The sequence below is a fragment of the Protopterus annectens genome, chromosome 17.part0, assembly GCF_019279795.1.
Source record: "Protopterus annectens isolate FY-2018-M chromosome 17.part0, PAN1.0, whole genome shotgun sequence".
Classification (NCBI taxonomy): Eukaryota; Metazoa; Chordata; order Ceratodontiformes; family Protopteridae; genus Protopterus; species Protopterus annectens.
In genome coordinates this window covers 407,806,262-407,831,879 of record NC_056751.1, presented here as the reverse complement: position 1 = coordinate 407,831,879, position 25,618 = coordinate 407,806,262, and the positions used below count along the sequence as shown (strand labels likewise).

Below are 25,618 nucleotides of genomic sequence, written 5' to 3'. Positions count from 1 at the left end.
TCTTCAAAATAACCACAAATTACATTAAATAATGATACTAGTACTCTCAAAACCCTACTAAAGGTTATGGATTTAACTTTTTTCACTTCACTGCATCAGAACTGTGAGAAATTTAATACTGTACTTACACTAGACTATTCTGTCTAGTATGTCAGCCACAATGGACTAATGCGCAAACAGCCTGCATTGTTTGTCAGCACCAGTAGACCAATATACACAAGAGAAATAAAAGATACACAATGGTGTTTAAAAGTACTCTTTCTTTACAGCATTTTGAACAGACCAGTGTTTTTCAAACGATTAGGCCATTTTAAGGCCAAACATTGCAAGTTTTCAACAAAATGAGCACACTTCATAAAGATGGCACTAACCAGTATGTTACTATCCAGAATACTGCTGAACAGCTGTGTGTGTAATGGATGAAAGAAAATGCCTATGCAACACAGTGTGCCACCTACCTGAAGAGCTCAGGCACAATTGGGGGGCATCAACAACCACAACACTTCTCATTTAATGGGCAGCTCACTAGAACAGAGCTTAAAACTAGCAGTACAAATATTACATAGGTGCAGGGACACAAAACACAATTTCAAAGCAGTTATGCTTTTAACCCTTAAACCACAAAGCCTGACAGTGAAGAAAATTAACTTGATCTTTGCTCACAGTACATCTATATTCTAAGCACAAAACTGTGCTGCCTGTCAGCAACAAGTAAACATTTAGAATTAATTTCTGTCTTGCAGCTCTTCACACTGGCCACTTAACCAAGCTACTGGGAGTTTTCTTTTCCAATAACTCTCACTCCCAAACCATGTCGCCGCTCCGCAATGCTTAAGACATGAGATTTGAAATGGGCTAGTTTCTCAAGTCACTTATTTTAACCTTTTGGGTAACATTCCAACATTCAAATCAAGACTTAACTCCAAACCAGCAAGGAAGGAAATATACATTCATCTAGAATGAAAAAAATTCTAGGTTTTCTTTTTTGCCATTTCTGAAGTGGACATATGACTTTACAATCCCCATTCCCACTTGCAGACAGAGAAAGCAGCGCTGTCTTCTCCTTGCCTTAAAATGTTCCAGTTCATAATAGTCTGATCAGTTCTGGGTTTTTGTGGAGCACAGTTCACAATGGGTTAAAGTCCAATACACTATTTATCAGATTTTCTGTCTTTTCAAAGGATTGTACACTTTCGCTTTGGTGACTTTTTCTTCTTTTTACCATTGCTGATCTTCTCTTTATGCTTACGAATTTCCCGCACCAACGTGTAGAAAGCATCTTCAACTCCCTAAAAAAAATTAAAGGCTCAGAGAATCACTACTACAATTTATGAAGAGGAAGTAATACAATGAACTTTAAACCCATGTACAAAATCTAACATTATCAAAAACAAAAACAGGTGATGGTTTACAAAAAATGGATATGAAGTACAGTTCAAGATACAAAGCTGCCAGTAAGTGGACATGCTGAAATCGTCTGCAATACTCCTTACACCAGCCAAATCCAAAGCAGTTAATCCCTCTGCAAAAGTTATGCTGCTTCCTATTAATATACACTGAACAAATTGATACTTTCAAGATAATGCAAATAACATTACTTACAGCAAGAAAAAAGTTGTGTAAAATCTTACCATAATGACAGATGTCCTTCTCTTCCCTGCTGCAGTATTCTTTACTTGAGGGATATCCCTGCCAGAAGGCACTACACATCGGCCAGTATACAAGAGTCTTTTACAACGACAGAGTACGTGGAATGTCTCACGTAGGTTGCAGTTGGACGTAGGCCATTAAACAGATCATGTATGTATCATCCTCAGAATTGAATGCCTCAGGAGAAAAGCCAGACTAAGGATACGAGTGGTCAATACATCCAGGAAAGACAAGACAACAGATCAGTGTGGAAGGTGGTAGGGATAGAACACTTCAGCAGTGAAGAGAAGGACATCTATGGTTATGGTAAGATTTTACATAACTTTTCTATTCCCTTCTACTCACTTGCTGCAGTACTGCTTACTTGAGGGAGAATACCAAAGCTCAAGAGGGATGGGAGGTGGAAGGAAAATAGGAGCTCTCTATGAAGCCACGTAAAGTGGCACTGGCAAAACTGGTCCTAGATCTGGAGATAGCATACAGCTTGAAATGTTTGGTAAAGGCATGAATAGTAGACCAGGTTGCTGCTTCCAAGAAGGCAATGTTATCCAGTCCTTTGAAGAATGCCTTGAAGCCATGGCTCTGGTAGAATGGGCTTTCACAGGTGCAGCAAGATCCTTTCCATGGTGAGTGTAGCAAAAGGGAGACAGTTTTAGATATCCAAGAAGAAGTCTGTTTAGACACAGGAAGATCCAGAGCCCTTGGGTGAAAATTAACAAAAAGCTGGTCAGATTTCCAGAGGGTTTTTATCTTGTCCAGGTAGTATCTCAGTTGTCTGTGAACATCCAGGGACTGCAGAAACTTCACTGTTATTTTGTGGAGAGGGAAAGAAGGTCAGTAGTTGAAGAGATTGGTTAAGGGATAGCTCATTAACCACCTTGGGCATAAAAAGAAAGGTTAGTTCTCTACGATACCCTGTTCTTATGAAAGGCCAGGGGGGGGCAGGCATCAGGGCTTTGAGTTCCAACACCCTTCTAGCTGAAGTCAGAGCTACTAGCACAACAGTTTTTCATGAGCAATGTTTGAGGGAGGCTGAAACAGCGGGGTCAAATGGGGGAAATGTCAACTTCTCTAGAACAAAATTAAGATGCCAAGGAGGAGGAACAGGTTTCCCGGGAAGCCCAATATGGAGGATGCCTTTAAGAAATTGTTTTACCCAAACCTGGATGATAGAGGGGGAAGATAAAGGCAGACAAGAAGAAACAGCCAAAATGTCAGCTTTAACTGACGAATAAGCCAGGGTAGCTGAGAGTAGTTCACACAAACCGTTCAGAACCAGTGGTATTCCTACTGCCAGTGGGTCCTGGTTCTTATACAGGCACCATAGTGAAAATCTTTTCCATTAGGAAACGCAACACTTTCTAGTGTTGCGTTTTCTGGTCTCCTGCAAAATGCTGAGCACGAACTCAGAGAAAAGGTGCCTGAAGGTAGTTAGAATCTTATCACCCACAGTGTCAGCTGTAGTGTTGACAAGTGTGGATGTACAAGGAATCCACTGTTGTGTGCGATAAGGCCCACTCTTTGGGGTAACTTCTGGTGATGGTCCTTGGCTAACTGCAGGAGAAGGGGGAAAGTACAGTTTTGTACCTACCATAAATGTAGATGTTCGAATGCTAATACAGCTGCAGTAATCACATATGGGTTCTCTGCCGTCAGGCGGTCCCTCGGTCGGCCGAATTCCAAAGTCTAGGTCCGGCGTCGGTTGTTGTCCCTTCTTTCCTGACGTCAGTGCGACAGGGGTATATAAGACACAGCCGACGCCATTTTCTTCAGTCTTTCTTGCCCCAGATGTCAGGTGCCCCCAGAAGGAAGGCAATACATAAATTATATATATATATATATATATATATATATATATATATATATATATCTTAGATATATATATATTCAAGCAATGCAATGTAATCAAAAAATAGGAGGATAACCCAAATTAGGTTGTAAGAGGAGGTGTTAGCCACTAATCCTTTACCAAGAGGGGAAGGAGGGAGGGAAACCTGTACTGCAGCTGTATTAGCACTCGAACACCTACATTTATGGTAGGTACAAAACTGTACTATGTTCATCGTGCATACAGCTGCAGTAATCACATATGGGTAGAATCCCAAAGCTACGCACAGGGTGGTAGGCACTAGGTGAAACTGGGATGAGCCAGAATGCCCTGTAGCACCGCAGTGGCAAAGCCTGCTCTAGTTTTAGAATACAAAGGCAGGTGGTAGTGTTTTGTGAAGGTATGCACAGAACTCCAAGTGGCTGCCTCCAAAATATCTTTGGTAGGAACTACTCTGAGGAAGGCTGTAGAGGTAGCTATGGCCCTGGTGGAGTGGGATCTGATGCCTGTAGGGACAGATTTCCCATGATAGAAGTAACAAAATCGTATGCAGTGGCCTATCCATTTTGAAATTGTCTGTTTGGTAACAGGCTTCCCTTGAGCTCCTATAGCATAGGACACAAAAAGTTGTTCTGATTTCCTGAAAGACTTTGTTCTGTCCAAATAATAACGTAGCTGTCTATGGATGTCTAAGGAATGTAGGTTCATAGGTTCATAGGTTTATACTAGGCTATCTGCCCTAAGGCATTTATAAGCCTAGCCCAAATTTTTGTGTCTTACGCCACCCCTTATATGAAAAGTGGACAGCCTTTCCCCTTTGTTTTGAGGATTGGGGTAAAAGGTAGGCAAGTGTATGGCTTGATTTAAAGCTACCCTGGATACCACTTTAGGCATAAATGACGGGTTGGTTCGAAGGGAAACCTCTCCTGATGGAAGATGAGAAAGGGCTGCACAGCCATGAGGGCTTGTAGTTCCGAAAACCTACGAGCAGAGGTAATGGCCAGAAGGAAAGCTGTTTTCCAGGACAAATATTGCAAATCTGTTGAGGCAGCTGGTTCAAAGGGAGGCAATGTTAATTTTTCTAGAATGTAATTAGGATCCCAGGCTGGCACTGGTTGTTTCCTTGGTGGTCTTATATTCTTAGCCCCTCTGAGGAACTGTCTTAACAGTGGGTGAGAGAATAACAGTGGATCCGTGTTGAATTCTGCAGAAATGGCTGAGGCATGGATTTTTATGGAGGAAAATGAAAGTCCACTGTTCAGCAGCTCAGCTAGATACTGTAATACCAGAGGCAAATTCAGTGTTCTAGGGTCCTGGCCTTTTTTCTCATTCCAAGAGCAAAACCGTTTCCATTTTGCGGAGTAAGCCTTTCTAGTAGATGGCCTTCTGGCCTCCAGAATGACGTCCTGCACCTCTTTGGGGAGTAGGGTTTGTTGTGGTGTTAAGGAATTTTCCATGCAGCGAGATTGAGTGTTTTCAGCTGACTGTGAAGAGTTTTGTAGCTGTGCTGAGTCAGCAGAAGAGGCATTAGAGGTAGAGGCCAGGGAGGAGTATATGTTAGGCTCCTCAGGAGAGGGTACCAGTGCTGTCTTGGCCAGTCTGGAGCAATCAGTATCATCTTCGGTCTGTCTGCTCTTGCTTTCAAGAGCACCTTGGACAGAAGAGGCAGAGGTGGGAAAGCGTACACTGTCCATGCTGTCCAACTGAATGAAAGGGCGTCCACTCTCCAGGCCTTTGGATGAAAGGTCCTTGAACAAAACTTTTCCAATTGATGATTCCTGTGGGAGGCGAAGAGATCTACGTCTGGCCTCCCCCATGCTTGGATTATCTTTGTAAACACCCGAGGATGCAACTTCCATTCGTGCGGATCTGTCATATTTCTACTTAGATCGTCTGCCAGCGTGTTTTCCAACCCTGGCAAGTACTGTGCATGAAGTTCCATTTGCCATTCCAGAGCCAAGTTCCAAAGTGTCATGGCTAGCCTGCACAGGGGGTATGAATGTGTTCCTCCTTGTTTGTTTATGTACCACATTACTGTTGCGTTGTCTGTTCTTATCAATAATTGCCCTGGATGCAGGAGGTCCTTGAATGCTGTAATTGCATTTATCACTGCTAGCATTTCTTTTTGATTGATGTGAAGGTGCTTTTCCTTTTGGGACCATTTGCCCTGAATGCACCTGCCTGTCATGTGCGCCCCCCAGGTATAATCTGAGGCGTCTGTTGTGATGACTTGATTTGCTTGAGGCTTGCAGAATGGGAGACCTGTGTTTGTTTGACATGCTTGGGCCCACCATAGAAATTCCTTTTGCAAACATGGAATTATTGGTATTATTGTTTCCAAATTGTGGCTGTGTTGAGACCATAGGTTTTTTAGGTACCACTGAAGTTTTCTCATATGCAACTTTGCACATGGGATTAAAAGAATGCAAGATGCCATGAAGCCCAGAGCCTGCAGGATTTTCCTTGCAGTAAGCCTGGTACAATTTGCTAGTATTTTGAAGTACTGAGTTAGTTGCCCCTGTTTTTCTGGCGTAAGGTAGGCCATCTGGGTGTTTGTGTCCAAATTGGCACCCAGGAAAGTTATTTTCTGAGATGGTGTTAGCCTGGATTTCTCTTTGTTGATTGTGTATCCCAGAGAATTCAGTAACCGTGTTGCATAATCCAGATGTTCCAGAAGTGTGTGCTTGCTGTCCGCTTGGATCAGGCAGTCGTCCAAATAAGGGTAAATTTGTATCCCTTGAAGTCTGCAGTAGGCAATTACTGATGCCAGGCATTTCGTGAATACTCTGGACGCAGTAGATAAGCCAAAGGGCAATGCAGAGAATTGATAGTGGACTGAACCTGCAAGAAATCTGAGGTATCTTCTGCAACTTTGTCTGATTGGGACATGCAGGTATGCCTCCTTGAGGTCCAATGTTACCAGCCAAAACTCCTTGCCCAGCATGGGAAGAAGCTGCTGTAATGTGAGCATCTTGAATTTTGGTATGAGTAGAAATGTATTTAGGATGGATAAGTCCAAAATGGGTCTCCAGTCGGTTCCTTTCCTTGGTACCAGGAATAGTCTGGAATAAAAACCTTGACTTTGTTCGTGAGTAGGTACCTCTTGAATAGCTTTCATGTCCATGAGTTTTGAAATTTGTATTTTGTGCCTCTGCCCTTTGATTGTGTGGCAGGTTTGGCATGCCTCTCATTTTTGGAAGAGTGTGAAAATGAAATCTGTAGCCTCTGTTTATAATGCCCAGGATCCATTTGTATGTTGTGATAATATGCCAATTTCTTGTAAACAATGCCAGCTTTCCTCCCAAGGGAGCTGCCAGCTGAGACTTGCTTGGCATGAAAAGAAGGAAGTCATTGGGTTTGTTTTCTGCATTGTTGTGCACTGTCTTCTCCACCTCTTGGTGCTGGAGTTTGCCATTGTCTCCCTCTATATGATCCTTGAGATTGTCCTCTGCCCCTTGTGCGCCTGTATCTACCCCTTTGGGGCTTGTCCGTGGCTGGAAAGGACCAGTTTTTAGAAGGCCAATTTCTGCTAAAATGAGGTGGTTGTACCTGTAGAAAAGCCTTGACAGTTTGTATTGATTTAGCTTTTTCTTCCATTTTCCGTAGTATCTCCTCAGCATTAGTACCAAATAGTACATCCTTTTGTAAAGGAGCATCTTAGCTTTAACATGATCAGGCAAGCATGTCTATGAATGACTGATCCTGTAACAGCAGCTCTACTTGAGGCCTCTAAGACATCATAGCCACATTGTAAGGTGTGCTTACCCACTTGTCCTGCACTATGCATCATATCCTGCAATTCCTTCAAATCTGGTTGTTCAGGTTGAGACATTTTATTTCTTAATTGTGATAACAGAAACTGTTGATATTTAAGCATATGGAACTGACAATTTAAGGCCCTCATGGCTAGGGTGGCCGAGGTGTATACCTTTTTTCCCCACCTTTCTAGATCTAGATTCTCTTTCGGAAGGTAGTGGATTCTTGGCAGTAGAGGCCTTCATGCCCTTGGGGGCTTGAGAAATGGTTTCAGGGTCAGCATTATGGCTTTTGAAAAGAAATTGGTGAGAGGTAGGAACTCTGTAGTACCTATCAGGTTTGACTGGGGCAGGAGGCAGGGAATCCGGGTTAAGACAAGCCTCCGAGTAAACATCATCAAGTATGTCCAAGACAGGAGGTATAGCCAGAGGTCTGTGTTGAGGTAACAAAAGAAATTCCCTAAGCCTTTTCTTGGAATCAGAAAAGTCTTGGCCTTCCCAATGGAAGTGTTCCCTCAAGGTGTGCAAGGTTTCCCCAAAAGAAAACTCCTCTGGGGAGATACAGAAGGAATGGACTGTTCTGCATCAGAATCTTCATAAGGGGAGTACGAGTGTTCCTCTACATCAGAATGTTCTGAGAAAATGGAGCCCTGTTCAGAAGAGGGAGAATCTTCCTCCACTCTGGGTCTCTTGTCTGGAGGGGGTTGAGAACCCCTGATAAGAGTAATTAAATCCTCAGCCATTTTAAGCATCTGCTTTTTAGGCATGGGGCCTGGGGATGGGCCCTGAGCAACAGGCCTCTTGGGATGCATGGCTAATTTGGACTTAGTAAAGGCCTTAATGGAAAAGGAAGATGAGGGTCTAAAGGCACTCTGGGTGGAAGTGGACCTGTCCACAACAGGAGGCTCAACACTCACAGTGGCTTCGGTGGTTGTAGTCTGAGTAAGGGCCGAGGTACCTGCGGTCTCGGTTACAGAAGACACCGCCAAGGAAGTGTCGTCGGTAGTCAGGGACTGCATAGGTGTCTCACTGAGAACCGGACCACGTGTAGCCGGTTTTGGCGTGGTGTCGGTGGAGACCGCGGACCTCGCGTGCCGGTCCTTGTCCTTCCGTTTTTTTGGACAAAACGGTAGTCGGAGTCTCCGACATTTTATAATCAAAGGCTTTACCAAAATAATGTTGGGCGAACTCCGCCCGATGCTTAATAGTGCGTTTATTGAAAGTAGAGCAAAACCGACAGCCCGAGACGTTGTGGTCTGGGCCTAAATAAGGTATGCAGAGGGAATGGAAATCCTTATGCGGTATTTGCTTCCCACAAGAAATACAATTGTTAACTTTGTCTGACATCGGTCTGAGGCAAGAAAAGTTTCCCCAATGGGGTACTTAGCTTTAAAGAAGACTTCGGTTTCCAATTTTTCGTAAATTCAGGAGCTGGCCGACCGGCACTTGTGAACTGCTTCTGCTTCGGGCACCGCGTGGCAAAAAAGACTGGAGAAAATGGCGTCGGCTGTCGCACTGACGTCAGGAAAGAAGGGACAACAACCGACGCCGGACCTAGACTTTGGAATTCGGCCGACCGAGGGACCGCCTGACGGCAGAGAACCCATATGTGATTACTGCAGCTGTATGCACGATGAACATCTAATGCTGTCTTGGCCAAAAGGGAGTCACCAGCAAGATTTTTGGTTGATCTTGCCTGATTCTGAGCAAGACTTTTGGTATTACAGGAAGGGGAGGGAATGCGTATAGGATATCCCCTTCCAGAAGGAGGAGAAGGTGTCCACTTTCCAAGCCAGAGGACTTGGGACTCTGGCGCAGAATTCTGGAAGTTTATCTGTTTATTGGGGGAGGCAAATAAGTCTATGTGTGGAGTATCCCACTGGTGGACTATGTCCAGGAACACATCACTGTGAAGCATCCATTCGTGGGATTGGGTCCAGGAACTGCTCAGAGAGTTTTGCTACAAGATTCCTGTTGGATGGAATGTACACAGCCTGGACTGTGATGTTGTGTTGAGCCAGGAATTCCCACACTAGAAGAACCAGCCTGCACAGGAGGGTATGATCTGGTTCTTTCTTGCTTTTTCACATACTAAAGTACAGTCATGTTGTCAGTGAACAGTTTTAGTGGGCCTGGGTGAAGGAGGGAGGGAATGGAAGGTTTGTAAGGCTAGGAGAAATGCCTGCATCTCCGTTACACTGATGTGTTCCCTCTTCTGTGAGGGAGGCCACCTTCCTTGAACTGTAAATTTACCCAGGGCCACACCCCAGCCAACGTCTGATTCATTATGTGTAAAATTCTTGGACTGGGTCAAGGGGGTGGAGAGGCATTCTTGGGTTTAGTTTTACCTGCTGAGTCCACCAGAGAATTTCCCTCTTCAAGCACGGAATGAGGGGAATCCGGTATTCTAGTGGATGAGTGTTGGGTCCAGACAAATCTGAGGAATCACTGGAATTTCCTCATGTGTAGTCTTGCCAGGGGTACCATGGGGATGGTTGAGGCCACAACACCTAGTACCCTGAGGAATTCCCTGGCTGCGATGTGGTTTAATAGGAAGAAAGAGAAAGAAGGCCTAAAAAGTCCTCTGCCTTTTGTGGTGGCAGACACGAACTCATTATGCCAGTTTGGATTTGGCAGCCCAGAAAAATGTGGTCTCGGGATGGGATGAGAGTTGATTTTCTGAAATTTATTGTGAATCCCAGATTTCACCAGGAGGGTAATGGCAGTTGAAGAACCTGAGGATGCGGGGCCTGTAACAGCAGGTGGTCCAGCAGCCTGCAGTGTGCAATCAATGGAGCCAAACATTTTGTGAAAACCCTCAGGGCTGTAGAGAAGCCAAAGTGCAATGCAGAGAATTGAAAATGCCAGGAGCCCACAGAAAAATGTAAACATTTCCTGTACTTGGGGGAGAATGAGGATGTGAAGATGGGCATCTTTTTAAGTCTACAGAGGCCATGAACCCCTGTGGGAGAAGGAGAGGAAAAAGGGTTTGTAGAGTTAGCATACTGAAAGGAACCTTTAAGAAGGTGTTGAGAAGTCTAGAATTGGCCTCCATGGGCCATCCTTTCTGGGCACTAGAAACATTCCTGAATAAAATCTTTTCCCTCTGGAGATACAGGGAACTCTCTGTATGGAGACCTGTTGCCACAAATCCAAGAGGAGATCTGTGAAGAGATGAAGTGGATTGTTGTGGAATGTTCTAAAAGGATGGAGTGGAGTGCTAAATCACAAAATATCCTTTTCTGATTATGGAAAGGACCCAATTGTCTTGGTTAATGGTTTGCCATGTCTTGAGAGTGTTTGAAAGAAGGAGGGAATGTTTGAAGAGTGGTCACATACTCCCTGCTCTTTCCAGAAAGGGCAGTTTTTGTTGAGGTGGCGCCTGAAGAGCCCTAGTCCTCTGAGGTCTCTTACCTCCCCTAGAAGCTTTGCTTTGTTGGTGCAGAAAATGGCTGTGAACGGAGACAGGCTTGGAGGGGAAAGTTCCTATGGAACTTGGGCACCAGGGAAGCTAAAAGTTGCTTTAACTGAGTTCCTTAGACATTTCTTGTAGGGCTTTGAAGAGTGAAGCTGCAGTCAGCTCAAACAAAGCTGTATTGTCCAGAGGGGCACCCATTAATTAGGATTTTAAATCGTCCTGCAGTGGCCAAAGTCTAAGCCAGGAGAATCTTCTGAGTACTGACCCAGTAGCAGTTGCCCTATAGTAAGCCTCAGCAGCATCACAGCGGCATTTGATGGAGTGTCTTTGCACTTGGGAAGAAGCTCCTAAAAAACTCAAGGCTAAGTTTTCCCCTCAGAATCTAGGAGGTCTGAGACAGCCAAAGTTACTTGAGACACAAGGTCTAGTGAGTACTTAATCATATGTTTCAGATAGTTGATGGCTCTGAAAGCCAAAGTGGCTGAAGTGTATACCTTTTTCCCCTAGTCTTTCAAGGGTTATACTCTCTTTATCTGATGGGAGTAGGGAGGTAAAATGGTGTATCCTAGAAGGCTTGTTAGTAGCAAAAGAGATGACTGCCGGGTCTACAGCTGGGCACCTAAAAAGAAATTGACAGCACTCAGTGATTTTGTAGAAACAGTCTGTTTTTTTGGGAGCTGGAACCTGAGAGTCAGGGTTTTTGGGATGCATGGTGGAATGCATCCAAAAAGGCTGGATTGTATTGGTGGCATTGCAGAAGAGCTGGGAAGGTCCACTTACAAGAGATGATCATACCTTTTTTGGACACCTGAAATTTGGGAAGAATCCCACTTAAAATATTCATGCATTTTCAGGACAGTCTCCCCGAAGGACATTTTCTCCATGGGAGAGACTGCACCGACTGACTCCTCCTCAGGGGAGATGTATTCCTGAGAAGATGGGATTTTCAGTAGAGCAGTCTAAAGATTCTTCATCAGAAGAGGATTCATCAGAAGAGTCTGGGTCCCTAGCCCTTTTCTGGGAAAGTTGAGACCCTGGGGTGGGGGGCAGGCTGACAGGTAAGGTTTGCTTAAGAGCCACAAAGACTCCAAGAAAAGGCCTGCCAATCTGCAGGAGCCACTTTAGCAGTATGGACATGCTTTGTCTTTTTTTTCTTCATTGGAGAGACTATCTTATGTAACGTCGGTGGTCCGGATGAAGGTCCAAATTTGAATGTTTCAAGCTGGAGTGGTGTGGTGGCAAACATCTATGGTAAACGACTAGGGTCCTCAGTGCATTCGAGCCTCGGTTCCCCCCTCGACATCCAGATTGGAAGTCTGTTCCACCTCTAGAGATGTGCTTGCTGCAAAAATCAAGGCAACCTCAGAAGTGGGTTTGGCCTGTGACTCCATGCCTCCGGGTTGAAGTGTGCCTCTGGGATGCATTGGATAGCAGAGGTACAGTGGAAGGTATAGGCTGAGGTTTCTTAGCCTTAAGCTTCAGTGGCTCAACTTCGGGCCTCAAGGAACCCACCATACACTTAGTTAATTTAAACCGTTGGTTTGCCAGATTATAAATATAGTGACGAAAGCCTACTTCTATGGGTCTTGGGAACGAACGACTGGCAAATACTGCACAACTTATGGTCATGGTTGGGGGCCTAAGCAAAAAAGACACTGGGCATGGCTGTCCTTATGTGGAATATGTCTTCCACACTGGCACTTGCCCTTCCTGGATGACAAAAATTAATAGCAGGAAAAAAGAAAATTCCCCAGTGGGGCACTTATCTGAAAGCAGAGGTTGGAATCACTGGAAACTATACGACCAACTATCGGAGCTGGCATTCTGACTGGGGGCAGAAAAATTCTGAGGATAGTATGTGCATACATCCATTTTATGGCCTACATCCGACTGCAGCCTATGTCACGCGTACCACGAACCCTATAGTGGTATAAAAGGCTTTTGTATACTGGCCAACGTTGGGTGCCTTCTGGCGGCGATACCCCTCAACTAAAGAATACTGAAGCAAGTGAATAGAAAGACATTTTTCAAAGCTAAACATATGCAATTGTTAATCACACATGGTTAACAAAATACATGGATAAAAAGAAGTAAACAGAATCCAAAACCATGCAGATTCCATCTGCCCACCGATACAGTGGACACAAGTTTTATATCAGCCAACCCTGACTAATGGGCTCGATTGTGTACTTCTTCTCAATTAACTGCAATTTGGTATTTTTCATTACAATCACATGCTTGGGGATGTTCGTAACACTCTAACAACGCTTGAAGTAATGTCACTATTAAATAAACAGACTTGTTTCCAAAGCTCGCAGTTCATCTGTATGCCACCAGTAAGTTCCTTCCTACAAATTAAGAAATAAAGTGCACTTAGCACTACATTAAGCATGTATTAAAACATAACTGTACCTAACTTCTAAAGTTCTAAAGACATGCTTCTGGAGCGTTTCTCCCCGGGCCTCCGCTGAAAACAGGATCTGTGGAACCTAGTCGGACTTTCCCGGTCAACAAATGTTAAATAAAATAAAAAATAAAAATAAAAACTTGCATGGAATTCTAATACCAGCAAAAGGTAGAAAACTACAGGAGACAAAAGAAGGATCACTAATGAAGGATACAACAAATGCAATTGTACCATATCTGTTTATCTACTAAATGACTTGGATGGGATCCCCAAACTCGGCTGAATCTCACATGCAGTAGCACAAAAGCTAAAGGAGTTGAGGACTACAGACAGAGACACAGACACAGAGACCCAGGAGTACTGACTTCACAAAAGTGACCCTTACTCAAAGATGCACCTGAGATCTTGCTTGCAGAAGATAATGTACCAAGGCCAAGTGGTCACAATACAAACATCAATAGCTTGATACATTTTTGTAGCAAGAGCAAAGGCAGCCACTCCCTTAGTGGAGTGAATTTTGACCTCAAAATTTGCCAATGCATTGTAAGCAGGTTTACAGTAAAGCTAGTGCACTCGGCAATCCATCTGTGAAGTGTTTACTTGGCAAATGCAAGCCCTTTATTCTCGGATTCAAAAGGGGCAAAATGGTCTGTCCTCCTAAACTCATGTCAACAGTTAAAAAAAAACTTAAGTCACCAGTTCACATTCAGAGTGTTAAGTCTTTTCTGGTTTTTACTGCTCAAAAATAAAGGCAGATTGATGATTTTTTAAGGAAATTAGGAAATCTATAAAACACCTTCAGGAGAAACTAAGTGGCATCCCATCTTTGAGAAAAGACCAGATGTGTTTACCATATGGTAGTGATGTTTCCTGATGCACTGTTAAATAGAATTGATGGCCTAGAGGAACAAAATTTTCCAAAAATTAAAGTTCAAAATTGTTCAGTCAGCAAGACTGTGACAGCTGACAGACGACAAAGTGTTTTACTATTAAGTTCATTTGCCATGAAAGAGAGAGCTCACAAAGAAAAATTATTTTTCATGAACTGATTAACCACGATCCTGCCTAACACACCTTAAGTACAGAAATAATGGACAAATGTATTCTTACCATGGAAAACTGAGACCCAAAGTCATACAGGTACCAGAGATTTGTCAAGAGCAGATGCATAGTTATCAGACAAGTTAGTACTACTCCCTACAAAGTGGGAAGTCTTCAATTGATGGTATAACCTGTTAACCGGAGAGGTTTCCCAACAGCTTCAATCCTTTCCACAGTCCCAATACTGCCCTAGCAGAAGTGCAACAGTCAACTCTCCAAAATTACACTGCAATTAAGAGAGCGTGAACTGCATACACATTTTTCCAAGTAGCTTGTGCATTACGGGTGCAAGTGATTCTTCTCACATTTCTTCTACTTGTGTATACTATGAGAAAAGTACAGTTTTGTACCTACCATAAATGTAGATGTTTGAGTGTATACACTGCTGCAGTCATTACACTTGGGTTATCCTGCCGTCAGGCGGTTCCCCAGTCGGCCTGAGTTCCAAAGTCTTGGTCCGGCGTCGGTTGCTGTCACCTCCTCCCTGACGTCTGTGCGACAGGGGTATACAAGATGCAGCCGAAGCAATTTTCTTCAGTTTTTCTTGCACCAGATCAGGTGCCCCCAAATAGGTAGGCAATTCAAATTGCTAATAAAACATACATAAGAAGAGCAAACAACAACTTTCAGTTACCAGCAAATACTCCCCATAGGTAGTAAAGGGTAGAAGATATAGGTACGTACCAGCAAGTAAGAGGGGAAGGAGGGAGGGTAACTTGGACTGCAGCATTGTACACACTCGAACATCTACATTTATGGTAGGTACAAAACTGTACTATGTTCATTGTGTTACACTGCTGCAGTCATTACACTTGGGTAGAATCCCAAAGCTGAGGTAGGGTGGCTGGTTCTATAAGGCATTAGGGGTGGCTATAAGGCCCTGCAGCACTGCAGTGGCGAAGCCAGTTCTGGATTTAGAGTATAGATGCAGATGGTAATGCTTGGTGAAGGTATGCACAGAACTCCAAGTTGCTGCTTCCAAAATATCCTTGGCAGGTACTCCTCTAAGGCAGGCAGTTGAAGTGGCCGTTGCCCTGGTGGAGTGAGATCTAATGCTGCTAGGTACAGGTTTCCCATGGTGTGTATAGCAGAAAAGTATACAATGTCCTATCCATTTTGAAATAGTCTGTTTGGAAATGGCTTTTCCCTGTGCTCCTGCAGCATATGCTACCAATAATTGCTCAGATTTTCTGAAAGCTTTGGTTTTGTCCAAGTAGAAGCGCAACTGCCTGTGAATGTCCAAAGATTGCAGTAGTCTCTCCCCTTTATTCTGTGGTTTTGGATAAAAAGTTGGCAAGTGAATAGTTTGGTTTAGAGCCACACTGGATACCACCTTTGGCATAAATGTAGGGTTAGTTCTTAAAGACACCCTGTCCTGGTGGAAAATGAGGAAAGGTTCCACTGCCATTAGTGCCTGTAATTCTGAAACTCTTTGTGCTGATGTTATTGCCAGGAGCAGAGCAGTTTTCCAAGAGATATATTTTAATTATGCTGTCTTAGCTGGCTCAAAAGGAGGTAAAGTTAATTTTTCCATAACAAAGTTGAGGTCCCAAGTTGGAGTAGGTGCTCTACGGGGCGGTCTTATGTTTTTTGCCCCTCTGAGGTACTGTTTTAGCAAAGGAGTAGAGAAAATTGGTGGATCCATGTTGTAATGAGCAGAGATGGCAGAGGCATGGATCTTGATGGATGAGAAGGAGAGGCCTTTGTCCAGCATCTCAGTTAAATACTGTAGTATCTGAGGAATGTTTGGGACAAGAGGGTCAAGGCTGTGAGCCTGGTTCCAGGCACAGAATCTCTTCCATTTATCTGAATAGGCTTTCCTGGTACTAGGCCTTCTGGCCTCCAGAATGACATCCATAATAGCTTTGGAGAGAGGCATTGCTTGCTTGACTAAGGAATCTTCCATGCAGCTAGGTTTAAGGTCTTTAGCTGGCTGTGAAGTATCGGATTGTTGTGCTGAGTCAGCAGATGTGGGATTTGAAGTAAAATCCAGGGTGGTTCTTGTGCTAAGTTCTTTAAGATTGCACCAGACTGGCCACGCCAGCACTGGTACCCAATCAGGATCATCTTTGGCTCTTCTTGCCTGGCTTTTACGAGTACCTTTGGAAGGAGAGGCAGTGGTGGGAAAGCGTATACTTGTAGGTTTTTCCAGCTGAATGAGAGGGCATCCACTTTCCATGCTTGTGGATGGTAACTCCTTGTGCAGAATTTCTGTAGCTGGCAGTTCATTGGGGATGCAAACAGATCTATGTCTGGGCTCCACCATTTCTGTGTTATCATTCTGAATATTTGTGGATTCATTTCCCATTTGTGGGGATCCATGATGTTTCTGCTTAAGTCGTCTGCCAGTGTATTTTTCTCTCCTGGCAGGAATTGTGCTTGCAGATGAACTTGACAGTCTACAGCCATGTTCCACAAGGTCATGGCTTGTCTGCAGAGGGGGTAGGAGTGAGTGCCCCCTTGCTTGTTTATGTACCACATAACTGTGGTGTTGTCTGTCTTTAGTAGTAGTTGTCCTGGATGCAGCAGGTCCTTGAAAGCTATAAGGGCATTTTGTACAGCTAGCATCTCTTTTTGATTGATGTGAAGAGGCCTTTCTTCTGCGGCCCACTTGCCCTGAATACATTTGCCTGCCATGTGTGCTCCCCAGGCGTAATCCGATGCATCTGTTGTCAGTGTTTGCCTGGCTGTGGGTGAGTAAAATGCTGTCCCTTGTTGAGGTGACAAGATTCAGCCCACCATCGAAACTCCTGTTGAAGGCAAGGAATTAGTGGTATAACTGTTTCCAAACTTTGACAGCGTTGAGACCATACACTCTTTAGGTACCATTGTAGTTTCCTCATATGCAGTCTGGCATATGGAATTAGTAGTATGCAAGATGCCATGTAACCCAAGGCCTGCAGAATTTTTCTTGCAGGGAGTTGTGTCTTTGTTGCCATCAAATGAAAGTATTGAGTCAGTTGTCCTAGCTTGTCTGGCATGAGAAGCATCTGGGCTGTTGTGTTCAAGCTGGCACCCAGGAATATTATCTCTTGTGAGGGCACGAGTTTTGTTTTCTTTTCGTTTACTGTGTACCCCAGGCAACTTAACTTTTTTACAAATGCCAGATGCTTTAGAAGAATGTCCTTGCTCTCTGCTTGAATCAGGCAGTTGTCCAGGTACGGATAAATTTGAATTCCTTTTTGTCTGCAAAATGCAATTACTGGTGCCAGGCACTTTGTGAAGACCCTGGGCGCAGTAGATAAGCCAAAGGGCAGTGCAGAGAATTGATAGTGCATTGAACCAGCTATGAATCTGAGGTATCTTCTGCAGTTTTGTATGATAGGGACATGCAGGTATGCCTCCTTGAGGTCCAAGGTCACGAGCCAAGCTTTCTTGCCCAGCATGGGAAGAAGCTGCTGTAGTGTCAACATTTTGAATTTCGGAACATCCAGGTAAGTGTTTTGAGAAGAAAGATCCAGAATGGGCCTCCAGGCTTTGTCCTTTCTGGGAACCAGAAAGAGTCTTGAGTAAAATCCTTGTCCTTGCTCCTGTGGTGGTACCTTTTGAATAGCTCTCATATCCATGAGTGCTGTAATCTGTTTTTGAGCCGCTGCCCATTGATTTGGTGGCAGATTTGGCATTCCTTTTAACCTTGGCAGAGTGTGAAAGTGGAACCTTTAACCTTGAGATACAATGTTGAGAACCCATTTGTCTTTGGTGATCATATGCCAATTGTGATAGAAAAGTGCCAGTTTTCCTCCCAAGGGGGCTGCCAAGAGAGAGCTGTTTGGCAGCTGTAGTGGGAAGTCATTGGGGCTGCTTTTTATATGGTTGGGTCCTGTCTTCCCCTTCTTTCTGGCCTGATGCACCCCATTGCAGAGGCCTGTAAGGACCTTGTGGTTGACCTCTACCTCTTGGACGTCTGTATCTGCCCCTCTGAGGTCTGTCTGTAACTGGAAAGGACCAATTTTTAGTTGGCAAATTTCTGCTAAATCGAGGAGGTTGAACCTTTAAGAAATCCTTCACCATTTGCATAGATTTTGCCTTATCGTCCATTTTCTTTAATACCTCTTCTGCCTTAACTCCAAACGCATCCTGCTGCAAAGGTGCATCCAATAATTTTGCTTTAACATGATCTGGTAACGTATGTTCTTTTAACCAAGCATGTCTTCTAATGAAAGGAGCCTGTAACTGCTGCTCTACAGGACGCCTCTAAAGAATCAGAACCACGTTGCAAAATATGTTTCCCACTTGTTCAGCTGCATGCAATAAATCCTGCATTTCTTTTAAATTAGGAGGATTTGAATCTGGAAGCATTTTTTGTTTCAACTGAGACATCAAAAATTGCTGATATTTTAGCATGTGAAACTGGCAATTTAAGGCTCTCATTGCTAAAGTAGCAGACGTATATACTTTCCCCATCTGTCTAATGCTCTGGAATCTGTGTCAGAGGGAACTGGATTCTTGGCTGATGATGCCTTAACCCCTTTGGGTCCCTGAGAAATAGTTTCAGGGTCAGCAACAGGGCTTTTATACAGAAATTTGTGAGAGTCAGGGAATCTGTAGTATATGTCAGGTTTAACTGGGGCTGGAGGTAAGGAATCAGGATTTAAGCTGGATTCAGTACACACATCATCCACAATATCCAACACTGGTGGAACAGCAAGGTGTCTGTGTTGAGGTAATAAAAGGAAGTCTCTGAGCCTTTTCTTGGATTCTGAGTAATCCTGGCATTCCCAATGGAAATGCTCCCTCATGGTATGTAAAGTTTCCCCAAAGGAGTAGTCCTCAGGCGGAGAGGCTGATGGAATTGAATCCTCAGCATCAGAATCCTCATAAGGGGGTAAAGAATATCCTAGGTCTGCGGATGAATCTGAAGAGCTGGACACCTGGTTGGATGAGTCATCGTCTGCATCCTGCCTAGGCCTTTTATCAGGAGGGGGATGGGACCCCCTGATCAGAGTGATTAGGTCTTCGGCCATTTTGAGCATTTGTATCTTGGGCATGGAGGCCTGTCCAGGAGAATGCTGTATTTGTTTCTTTGTTTTTAAAGGAGGCTTAGACTTAGCAGAGGGTTTAATGCTTAAATGAGTAGGTCTGAAAACACCCTCTGAAGCTGCGGGTTGCTCAGCTACTCCGGAGCCCTGTGAAGGGTTAGTTTCGGTAGGCTGAAAAAAGTACAGTTTTGTACCTACCATAAATGTAGATGTCCGATAGATATGCAACTGCAGTCATAACATATGGGTTGTCCTGCCTCAGGCAGTCCTCGGTCGGCCGGATTCCAAAGTCTGGGTCCGACGTCGGCTGATGTCGCATTTCTCTCAGACGTCAGAGCGGCAGGAGTACATAAGCATCAGCCGACGTCTTCTTCAGTGTTTCTTGCCCCAGATGCCAGGTGCCCTCCAAGGAAGGCTGTAATCAATTTGGAAGACAAAAACAGGTTTCCAGACAAATAAATAAGTAATAAACAGATACACCATAACAGATATCCCCAGCTAGGATAACAGGGAGAGGAGTGAACCCAAGGAATAGAGGGGAAGGAGGAGGAGTTGCATATCTGTCAGACATCCACATTTATGGTAGGTACAAAACTGTACTTTGTCCTTCAAGAATGCAACTGCAGTCATAACATATGGGTTGAATACCATAGCTTAGCTGGGGGAGGTGGAATGCTCTAAGAAAAGGATGGTGTAGCTATCAATCCCTGCAGGACTGCCGAAGCAAAGCCTTCTCTGGATCTGGAATATAAAGGGAGGTTGTAGTGTTTGGAGAATGTATGCATGGAGCTCCATGTAGCAGCTTCTAGAATGTCTTTTGTAGGCACCCCTCTTAAGAATGCTGTAGAGGTGGCTGTAGTTGTGGTAGAGTGTGGTCTGACATTGGCTGGTACACTCTTTCCATGGAAGGAATAACAAAATCTGATGCAATGTCCAATCCATTTTCAGATAGTCTGTTTGGAAATTGCTTTTCCTTGTACACCAGGGGCGTAAGCTACAAAAAGCTGATCAGACTTCCTATTGGCCTTGGTTCTGTCCAGGTAGTAGCAAAGTTGTCTGTGAATGTCCAAGGTATGCAACAGTCTTTCCCCATTGTTCTCAGGATTGGGAAAGAAAGTAGGCAGGTGAATTGCTTGATTTAAAGAAACCCTAGATACCACTTTTGGCAGAAAACTAGGGTTGGTTCGTAAGGAGACCCTGTCTCTATGAAAGATTATGAACGGTGGTATTGCCATTAGGGCCTGTAATTCCGAAACCCTTCTTGCTGAGGTAATTGCCAACAGGAAAGCTGTCTTCCATGAGAGAAATTGTAAGTCCACAGAAGCTGCTGGCTCAAAGGGGGGTAGAGTCAGTTTTTCTAGGACAAAGTTGAGGTCCCAAGCTGGTACTGGGGCCTTTCTTGGTGGCTTGATATTCTTGATTCCCCTAAGAAATTGCCTTAACAAAGGATGTGAGAACACAGGTGGATCAGTGTTGTATCTAGCTGAAATAGCTGAAGCATGTATTTTTATAGAAGAATATGAGTCCATTCTGTAGCATATCCGCCAAGTATTCCAGGATGAGTGGGATGTTCAATAATGATGCATCATGACCCTTGCTGGTATTCCAAATGTTGAATCTCTTCCATTTTGCTGAATAAACCTTTCTGGTGGATGGTCTGCGGGCTTCTGTTAATATCCGCTGAACTTCCTTGGAGAGAGATAGATTGAGGTTATTCATGGAATCTCCCAAGCTGTTAGCTGGAGCGTCTGAATGTTGGGATGTACTGTCTTGAAGTTGTTTTGAGTCAAAAGATGGGGCCATTGGGGAAGGGCCCATTTTTTGTTGTGGCATATGCTCCGTAGTAGTGGGTACCAGTGTAGTCTTGGCCAGTCTGGAGCTATTACGATCCCCTTTGGCTTTTCTGCTTTGATCTTTAGTAGTACTGTGGTCATCAGTGGCAGAGGTGGGAATGCATACATTTTTAGGAAGTTCCAGTTGAATGAGAGAGCATCTGTTTTCCATGCTTGTGGATGATATGTCCTTGAACAGAACTTTTGTAGATGATGATTGAGGTGGGAGGCAAATAGGTCTACTTCTGGCCTGCCCCATGTCGAGGTGAGTCGTATGAAGATTTCTGGATGTAACCTCCACTCGTGGGGGTCTAGGAAATTCCTGCTTAGGCTGTCCGCCAGCACATTGTCTTTGCCTGGAACAAACTGGGATTGCAACTGTATGTTTAAGCTCAGTGATTTTTCCCAAAGATTCATTGTCAGTCTGCAAAGGGGGTAAGAATGGGTGCCCCCCTGCTTGTTTATGTACCACATGACAGTGGTGTTGTCTGTCCGTATTAGCAGGTGGCCTTGCTGAAGTTGTTGTCGAAAGGCCTCGATGGCATGCATTACTGCCAGCATTTCTTTTTGGTTGATATGCAGATGTGTTTCCTTAGGAGACCATTGTCCTTGAATACATCTGCCCTCCATGTGCGCCCCCCATCCAAGGTCTGAGGCGTCTGTGGTCATTGTGTTATTTGAGGTTTTTTGAATGGCATACCTGTGTTTGCCTGGCTTACCGAGGCCCACCATAGAAATTCCTTTTGTAGGCATGGAATGAGTGGTATGGTTGTCTCTAGGTTGTTGCTGTGTTGAGACCATAAACTTTTTAGGTACCATTGAAGCTTTCTCATGTGTAGTCTTGCTAATGGAACCAGGAGAATGCAGGATGCCATGTAAACCAGGGCCTGTAGGAATCTCCTTGCAGTCATCTGGGTGAGTTTTGCCAAACCTTTGAAATAATGAGTTAACTTCTTTTGCTTGTCTTCTGTCAGGTAAGCCATTTGAGAGGTTGTGTCTAGATTGGCTCCTAAGAAGGTTATTTGCTGGGATGGCTGAAGTCTTGACTTTTGGAAGTTGACTGTGTATCCCAGAGCTTGTAGCAATTGTATGACATAATCCAAGTTTTTTGTCAAAATCAGTTTGTCGTCCGCTTGTATGAGGCAGTCGTCCAGGTACGGTTAAATTTGGATCCCCCTGGAGCCTGCAATGAGCAATTACTGAAGCCAGGCATTTTGTAAATACTCTGGGCGCAGTAGATAAGCCAAATGGCAATGCTGAGAATTGATTATGCTCTGGCCCTGCAAGAAATCTGAGGTATCTTCTGCAGCTGTGTCTGATAGGGACATGCAGGTATGCCTCCTTGAGGTCCAGAGTAATCAGCCAAGACCCCTTGCCCAGCATGGGAAGGAGTTGCTGTAAGGTCAGCATTTTGAACTTTGGTACTATGAGAAAGGTATTTAATGCGGACAAATCCAGTATTGGTCTCCATTGAGTTTCTTTTCTTGGAACAAGGAACAGTCTTGAGTAAAACCCCTGGCCTTGTTCTTGTTGTGGAACTTTTCTATTGCATTGATCTGAGCAAGCAGAGAAATTTGCTTGATAGCCTCTGCCCTCTGGTTTTGTGGTAGGTTTGGCATGCCTTGTTTCCTTGGTACGGTATGAAAGTGGAACCTGTAGCCTTGGTCTATAATGTCCAAAATCCATTTGTCCTTTGTCAATCTGTGCCAATTGTCTGAAAACAGAGATAATTTTCCGCCCAAGGTAGCTTCTGTTTGCTCTTTGGTTAGCGGAAGTAGAGGAAAGTCATTGGGATTGTCCCTGTGGGGCAGGAGAAGCCCCTGTGTCACTTCTTTGGTTTGCTGGTTGCCATTGTCGCCCCCTGTAACCTCTGTATTGTCCTCTTCCTCGGCCACGCCTGTTTTTGCCCCTTTGAAATCTTTCAGGATTAGGAAAGGACCAGTTTTTTGAAGGCCAATTCCTGTTGAATCTGGGTGGCTGAACCTGGAGGAAATCTTTGACTGTCTGAACTGACTTGGCTTTTTCCTCAATGGTCTTTAATACATCTTTAGCATTAGCACCAAAAAGCTTGTTCTTTTCCAAGGGTGCATCAAGAAGTTTTGCCTTAACATGATCTGGTAGAGGTTGTTCTTTTAACCATGCATGTCTACGAATGACCGCCCCTGTCATAGCTGCCCCACATGAAGCTTCCAATGCATCATATCCACACTGAAGAAAGTGATTGCTAACTTGCTGAGAGTTATGTACAGCCTCCTGCAAAGACTTCCTATCTAAAGGTTCAGGAGAGGCCAAAGTTTTCTGTAAATCATCTAACAGGAAATCCTGATATTGAAACATATGAAAGAGACAATTGAGAGCTCTCATAGACAAAGTAGTGGAGGTGTAAACCTTCTTCCCCCATCTCTCTAATGACCTAGCTTCCCTGTTGGAAGGCAAAGGATTTTTGGAGGTGGTAGCTGAAACCCCTTTCGGCCCCTGTGAAATAGTTTCTAAATCAACAGCATGGGCCCTAAAGAAATGAGAATGTGTTTCAGGGACTCTATAGTATCTGTCCGGCTTGGCAGGAGCAGGAGGGAAGAGTATCAGGGGTAACACTTGAGTCAGAGTATAGATCATCCAAAACATCAAGCACAGGAGATATAGCTAAGGGCCTGTGTTGGGGCTTTTTAAGGAAGGTTCGAAGGCGCTTTCTGGAATCAGAATATTCCTGGCCTTGCCACTTAAAATGTTCCCTCATGGAATGCAGAACTTCCCCAAAAGAAATATCCTCAGGAGGGGAGGCCGAGGGGATGGAGTCCTCTGCATCTGAGTCCTTGTAGGTCTGGAAAGGCTCTTCCTGGCTATTGGAGTGGCCAGAGGCCTCAGAATCTTCATCTGAAGGGAAAGGGTCAGTGGGCTCAACCCTGGGCCTCATCAGGAGGAGGCTGGGATCCTCTCTCAGGATGGGCCTGGGAACCTCTGATCATGGAGATTAAGTCTGCTGCCATAGTCATGATTTGTGTTTCAGGAGTAGGCTGAGGTAAGGCTTTAGCAGTAAGGTGCTTGGTCTTGCTGGCTGCCTTAGCACGTGTGTAGGCCTTGATAGACATGGACATGGGAGGCCTAGCAGCTCAACGTGCAGGAGTGACCTTATCCACAGCAATGGTCTCGGGCATTTCCTCGGTTTCAGTATCCGGAGGAAAATCAATAACTGGCGTCGGTGTGGTCTCTGGTATCGGAGGTATCAGTAATGCGGTGTCTTCGGTTCGGAGCGGTGAAATAACCGCCTCAGAGGGAACCGGGGCACTCGCGGTAGGTTTTGGCGTGGTGTCGGCGGAAGACGCGTGCCGAGGATGTCAGTCCCGGTCTTTTCGTTTTTTAGGAGTCTGCGATGTCGGTAATTCCGACGGCATCGTGTAATCGAATTTTTCGCCGAAAATGTCTTCAGCGAACTCCGCCCAGCGCCTGAGAGTGCGCTTATTGAAGCGAGCACAGGCGGCACAGGCCGAGACGTCGTGGTCTGGGCCAAGGCAAGGAAGGCAGTAAGAATGGAAATCCTTATGAGGTATTTGTTTACCACAAGACAAACAATTATTAACTTTTTCAGTAATTTCTGACATCGGCTGAGGCAAGAAAAGGTCCCCAACGGGGTACTTAGCTTTTCTGATGACTTCGGATCGAAGAATACAGGAGCTGACCGACCGGCACTTGCGAACTGCTTCTGCTTCAGGCACCGCGCAGCAAGAAAGACTGAAGAAGATGGCGTCGACTGATGCTTATGTACTCCTGCCTCTCTGACGTCGGAGAGAAATGCGACATCAGCCAACGTCAGACCCAGACTTTGGAATCCGGCCGACCGAGGGCTGCCTGAGGCAGGACAACCCATATGTTATGACTGCAGTTGCATTCTTGAAGGACATCTTGTGTGTCCGTAGGCCCAGCCATCTCCACGTGGGAGTCGGCCTGTGGTTCTGCAGACGCAGTCGCCAGGGGCTGCGAAGGTGCCTCACTGAAAACCGGAGAACCGTCGACTAGCCTAGAAGAGGCTTCGTCGTCAGTTTTGGGGCCTTGGATGCCTATCCTTGTCTTTGCGCTTTTTATGTATTCCGGTCATCGGAAATTCCGACGGCATGGTGTAATTGAATTTTCTGCCAAAATAATGTCGGGCAAAATCAAACCAATGTTTAATAGTGCGCTTGTTAAACCTAGCACAAAACCGACAACCAGTGACATTGTGGTCTGGGCCTAGGCATGGGATACAATAGGAATGGAAATCCTTATGAGGTATTTGCAATACAGTTATTAACTTTTACTGACATCGGTCTGAGGCAAGAAAAAGTTTCCCCAACAGGGTACTTAGCTTTGTAGAAGACTTCGGTTCTGGATTCGGAATGAAAATCTCAGCAGTCGGCCTACTGGCACTTGCGAACTACTTTTGCTTCGGGCACCGCGCGGCAAGAAAGACTGGAGAAAATGGCATCGGCTGTATCTTATATACCCCTGTCGCACTGACGTCAGGGAGGAGGCGACAGCAACCGATGCCAGACCAAGACTTTAGAACTCAGGCCGACTGGGGAACTGCCTGACGGCAGGATAACCCAAGTGTAATGACTGCAGCAGTGTAACACGATGAACATCAAGAACACTTCACAATATCACAAACAGAAGT

At 44.7% G+C, this 25,618-nt stretch overlaps 1 protein-coding gene across 2 annotated transcripts in view; it reads right to left on the bottom strand.

Annotated features, from left to right (window-relative positions):
- Nucleotides 1-240: 240 nt before the first annotated feature.
- LOC122791388 (GTPase HRas-like) overlaps nt 241-25,618 on the bottom strand; it is a 902,243-nt gene continuing 876,865 nt past the window's right edge. For both annotated transcript variants that reach the window (XM_044059125.1, XM_044059126.1), the window contains exon 5: nt 241-1,289. In XM_044059125.1, coding sequence (XP_043915060.1) covers nt 1,176-1,289 — 114 coding nt within the window. In that variant the 3' untranslated portion in view covers nt 241-1,175. The remainder of the gene's footprint in view (nt 1,290-25,618) is intronic.